This window comes from Takifugu flavidus, chromosome 13, assembly GCF_003711565.1.
Source record: "Takifugu flavidus isolate HTHZ2018 chromosome 13, ASM371156v2, whole genome shotgun sequence".
NCBI lineage: Eukaryota > Metazoa > Chordata > Actinopteri > Tetraodontiformes > Tetraodontidae > Takifugu > Takifugu flavidus.
In genome coordinates, this window is record NC_079532.1 from 9,363,762 (window position 1) to 9,368,873 (window position 5,112).

Sequence of the window (5,112 nt, forward strand, 5' to 3'; positions counted from 1 at the left end):
TCATCGGAAACATCAGGACGTCGCGACCGCTCCGGTGTCGGCTGAGGTCACATTCCATCATGATTAATTCCTCTGTTTAGTCCTCATTTGTTCCTGGATTGGAGAAGACGCTCCATTCATCAAAAGCAGGAATTTATTTGCCAAAAGATAATAATTCCACTAAAATACAGTGCTTACACAATTGGAACAGGCTGACCCGAGTCAGCGTGAATTGAGGACACGTGTTGACTTTAACACAGAGCAGCTGATAAATCACAACTATTTTTAGAAGGGAATGCACCCCACCGGGTTTACAAACGCTGGCCTTTATATAACTCACATTTAATCACGAGGTGACAGGATATTTACCGCCGAGCCAGTAAATTTCATTACGCTGCACACGCAGGCGAAAGACGCCGTGGGATGAGGTCAGCGCGCCGTGTCAGAGTTGCTTAAAGTTGTTTTTGAGCCCTTTTTCCCTCCGTCTCCACATCTGAGCTGCGCTGGAAACCTGTTAACCTTCCGCGTTCCCTGGAACGTCTGCTTACATAATGCAGCGTCAGGTGGCTGCAGCGGACCCGCGGATCCATCAAAGAGGCTTTTTTGGGGGTAAAAATGAGCTCGCTGATGGCGTTGGGGTGAATTTCCCTCCTGTGCCGCTAGAGGGCAGCACAACGCTGCCATCCTTCATCCCTTCATCCCCTCATCCCTTCATCCCCTCATCCCTTCATCCCTTCATCCCTTCTTATGACCCAACCGCAGCTGTTCATCTCTGCTAAATTAGCCGCCGTTTTCAGCACAGAGACGCGAGCAACGCACATTCCAAAGAGCCTCTTTAATTGTGTTTTGGCTGCATAAACATCTGAGGTTTTCTACAGAAAGGGTTTATATACAGGCTGGTAGTTACAAAGGCTTTATTACATAGTTACATAGTACATACTGTTTACATTGCACGTGAGGGTTTACTACATTCAGTTCAGTGATACGATTGTGCCTGTTGCAGTTGGGATGGCAGCAAAGTCTCCTGTGACATCATTTCCTCCAGATTGTGGCGCCGCGGCGGCCGTCTTGCTTCTCAGGTGCTGAGGTCACGTTGAGGCGCACTGGACTCAAACCTCTCGGCAGAATCTTCACCTGTGAGTGAGACCCTGCAGAGGTTTGACGTTTGGTTCCCCGCTGTCACGCCGCTGTGCAGACGCGGTATCTGCAGAGGGGCGGAGCCTCTTCAGAGTCCCGCACATCTGTCTCCAGGGCGCCATCCTCCGGCGAGCGTCTCCGCCTGCGTCCGTAGCCTGTCGAGAGGATCTTATTCTTGGGCGCGGTCACCTCCTTCTGCTTGTTGTAAATGTGGTTCAGGCGCTGGAGAAGGTCGTGGTAGGCGCACATGAAGAGGGCGCAGCCGGCCGCCCGCCTTGGCCGGGAGTTTAGGCCCGAGCTGGGGATGAGAGGAGCAGAACCATCAACGCTCTTACCCCCCGTAGCTTCTCCACAAAGACGGGAGCAGCCTCTAAACGTCGGTCTTACCTGGGCGGAGGTGAGGTGCTCTCCCCGTCCACCTGCTGGGCGCCATCGGCGGCGTCCAGGTCCGTCTTTGTGCGGTTCTGCAGCCACGTTCTGATCCTGCAGGGAGGTCAGAGTGGATCAGGATTTAAAGGCAGGTTCCTCAGCGGTTCTTTTAGTTAAAATCAGAATTTCTGAACATGCTCCTTCCGTCTTAATCGATACGTATTGATGCCTGTGGTTGCCGTGGGAACCGTGGGTCGTCTGGAAGGGATTCTCACCTTTTCTTCAGGCTGGCGTCTCCCGCAGCGTCCTGCACGGGGACGGGCAGGACGGCGGCGATGACGCAGCAGCAGACGATGGTGTGTAGGGCGAGTCTCATCGTGAAGAGCAGCAGTCGGGCGAAGACGGCGCTGAGACGGCGCTGAGACGGCGCTGAGACGGCGCTGAGACGGCGTCGAACCACCTTTTTCTGATGAACCCAAGTGGGTCCAACAGCAGCACAACAGGTAGTTGATCTCCTGAAAGATCCCGGATCACCGATGCCTGGATGAAGGTCCCTTACCTCCGGTGATGTGTGAGGTCTGTGGTGCTCTCCACAGCGACGGGTCTGAAGGCTGAGGTCCACCCTGCTGACATGAGCGGCTTTATAGGGAGGGGGAGGGGCTGCACCTGAATGCCACACCCAGTGGGAGGGGCTGTGGGACAGTTCACGTCAGCCTCGTCCGCCCCACTTAGAGATGCTGAGCCCGGATCCATCCGAAAACTGGCCTCAGCAGAGCCGGATCCATCCGAAAACTGGCCTCAGCAGAGCCGGATCCATCCGGAAACCATCGGAGCGTCTTTAAGCTGCCTGATCTTCTGTTGGCACATGTGCACGAATGGGAAACATCTGGAAATGTTGCTTTGTCCCGATTAGTTACCAGATAATCGGATTAACACAGAACGTCTGCTTGCTGTCAGCAGAGCCCCCCCCCCCCCCAGGTGCACAGTTCGTGCTATTATGGGATGGATGTGATGCTTGATGTCACCGATATAAACAAATGGCCCTAAAATTGGTCCCGTGGAATCTCGGGAATTACGGCAGTTTTGGCGGAAGGAATGAGGAATTCCTAAACCTGTGTGTGTGTGTGTGTGTGTGTGTGTGTGTGTGTGTGTGTGTGCGTGCATGTGCGTGCGTGCGTGTGTGTGTGCGTGCATGTGCGTGCGTGTGTGCGCCCCGGGGCTGGAGGGGGGGTCACGTAAACGTGGCCGTACGTTTGTGGCGACGTCTCCTCAGGAATGTTCACAGGTGTCTCCGTACAGGAAGGTGTGAGAGCCCCCCCCCCCATCCCATGCCCCCCCCCCCCTCCATCCCATGCCCCCCCCCATGTTGATGTTTGACAACAGTTTCATGACAGAAAAATCAAAACAATCTGTTGTTTGTGCGGAGACGCACGAAGCTGCGAGTGATTTTCACTGTCGGCAGGACGCCATCCTGTCAGTCAGCACTGATCACGCTCCTATTTATAGGTCCTGCTCCCTCTGGACCCCCCCGCCCCCCCCAAGGACCCCCCCCAGGGGCCCCCCGCCCCCCCAGGGCCCGCCGCCGTCCTCCGCCAGGACGCTTGTTCACACCGTCTCATTACGTCTCATCTTGGTCCGTGTGAGCGTTTCGCCAAAATAGGCAGCACGTTTTTCTTTACACCGCTCGCACTCGTCCTCCGCCCCTGGTCGCCCGCCCCTGGTCGCCCGTCCTGGTGTCCGTCCCTGGTCGCCTGGTCGCCCGTCCCTGGTCGTCCTGGCGCCCGTCCCTGGTCGCCCGTCCCTGGTCGTCCGTCCCTGGTTCCGCTCTGGTCGCCCGCCCCTGGTCGTCCGCTCCTGGTCGCCCGCCCCTGGTCGTCCGCTCCTGGTCGCCGCCCCTGGTCGCCGCCCCTGGTCGCCCGCCCCTGGTCGTCCGTCCCTGGTCGTCCGTCCTGGTCGTCCGCTCCTGGTCGCTGTCCCTGGTCGCCCGCCCCTGGTCGTCCGCTCCTGGTCGTCCGTCCCTGGTCGTCCGCTCCTGGTCGCCCGCCCCTGGTCGTCCGTCCCTGGTCGCCGCTCCTGGTCGCCGCCCCTGGTCGTCCGCTCTGGTCGCCCGCCCCTGGTCGTCCGCTCCTGGTCGCCCGCCCCTGGTCGCCCGCCCCTGGTCGTCCGCCCCTGGTCGCCCGCCCCTGGTCGCCCGTCCTGGTCGCCCGCCCCTGGTCGTCCGCTCCTGGTCGTCCGTCCCTGGTCGTCCGCCCCTGGTCGCCCTGGTCGTCCGTCCCTGGTCGCCCGCCCCTGGTCGTCCGCCCCTGGTCGTCCGCCCCTGGTCGTCGCCCCTGGTCGTCCGTCCCTGGTCGTCCGTCCCGGTCGTCCGTCCCTGGTCGTCCGTCTGGTCGCCTCCCTGTCGTCCGCTCCTGGTCGTCCGTCCTGGTCGTCCGTCCCTGGTCGCCCGTCCCTGGTCGTCCGCTCCTGGTCGTCCGTCCTGGTCGTCCGTCCTGGTCGTCCGTCCCTGGTCGCCCGTCCCTGGTCGTCCGTCCCTGGTCGCCCGCCCCTGGTCGTCCGCTCCTGGTCGTCCGTCCCTGGTCGCCCGTCCTGGTCGCCGCTCCTGGTCGCCCGTCCCTGGTCGCCCGCTCCTGGTCGCCCGCTCCTGGTCGCCCGCCCCTGGTCGTCCGCTCCTGTCGCCCTCGTCCCTGGTCGCCCGCCCCTGGTCGTCCGTCCCTGGTCGTCCGTCCCTGGTCCTCCGCCCCTGGTCCTCCGCCCCTGGCCGTCCGCCCCTGGTCCTCCGTCCCTGGTCCTCCGTCCCTGGTCGTCCGTCCCTGGTCCTCCGTCCTTGGTCCTCCGTCCCTGGTCCTCCGCCCCTGGTACTCTCCCGCCCCTGGTCGTCCGTCCCTGGTCGTCCGTCCCTGGTCGTCCGTCCCTGGTCCTCCGTCCTTGGTCCTCCGTCCTGGTCCTCCGCCCCTGGTACTACCCGCCCCTGGTCGTCCGCCCCTGGTCGTCCGCTCCTGGTCGCCCGTCCCTGGTCGCCCACCCCCTGGTCGCCCGCCCCTGGTCGTCCGTCCCTGTCGTCCGCCCCTGGTCGTCCGTCCCTGGTCCTCCGTCCCTGGTCCTCCGTCCCTGGTCGTCCGCCCCTGGTCGTCCGTCCCTGGTCGTCCTGGCATTCCGCCCCTGGTCGTCCGCCCCTGGTCGCCCGTCCCTGGCCGTCCGCCCCTGGTCGTCCGTCCCTGGTCCTCCGTCCCTGGTCCTCCGTCCCTGGTCGTCCGTCCCTGGTCGTCCGTCCCTGGTCCTCCGTCCTTGGTACTCCGTCCCTGGTCGTCCGTCCTGGTCGTCCGCCCCTGGTCGTCCGTCCCTGGTCCTCCGTCCTTGGTACTCCGTCCCTGGTCCTCCGTCCCTGGTCGTCCGCCCCTGGTCGTCCGTCCCTGGTCGTCCATCATCCATCATAAATAGGCGTTTGTAGGCCAGTGGGATGGACGTGCTCCCGTCCACGTCCCGCAGCGCCGCTCTCAGCAGGCAGGTTTCTCTCCATGTGTTTTGGATGTTGCTGTGACATCATGAGCGAATTAAGCTGTCAAACTCAAGGCTGGGGAGGTTTTTTCTTGCTTTCTGCTAAACTGGTTTAAACCACCCCGATCCCGT

The 5,112-nt window shown here is 61.8% G+C and overlaps 2 protein-coding genes across 2 annotated transcripts; both read right to left on the minus strand.

The window, feature by feature from the left end:
- Nucleotides 1-876: 876 nt before the first annotated feature.
- LOC130535820 (pro-adrenomedullin-like) lies at nucleotides 877-2,463 on the minus strand. Its single transcript, XM_057051136.1, has 3 exons — nucleotides 1,761-2,463; nucleotides 1,504-1,599; nucleotides 877-1,414 (listed from the first exon to the last, which is right to left on the minus strand). The coding sequence occupies exons 1-3, from the start codon at nucleotides 1,859-1,861 to the stop codon at nucleotides 1,159-1,161; spliced, it is 453 nt and encodes a 150-aa protein (XP_056907116.1). The 5' UTR covers nucleotides 1,862-2,463; the 3' UTR covers nucleotides 877-1,158.
- Nucleotides 2,464-3,110: 647 nt separating this feature from the next.
- On the minus strand, nucleotides 3,111-4,907 carry LOC130536581 (collagen alpha-1(III) chain-like). The gene has a single exon (XM_057052636.1). It carries the CDS (start codon nucleotides 4,905-4,907, stop codon nucleotides 3,111-3,113), a length of 1,797 nt encoding a protein of 598 aa, XP_056908616.1.
- Nucleotides 4,908-5,112: the final 205 nt, after the last annotated feature.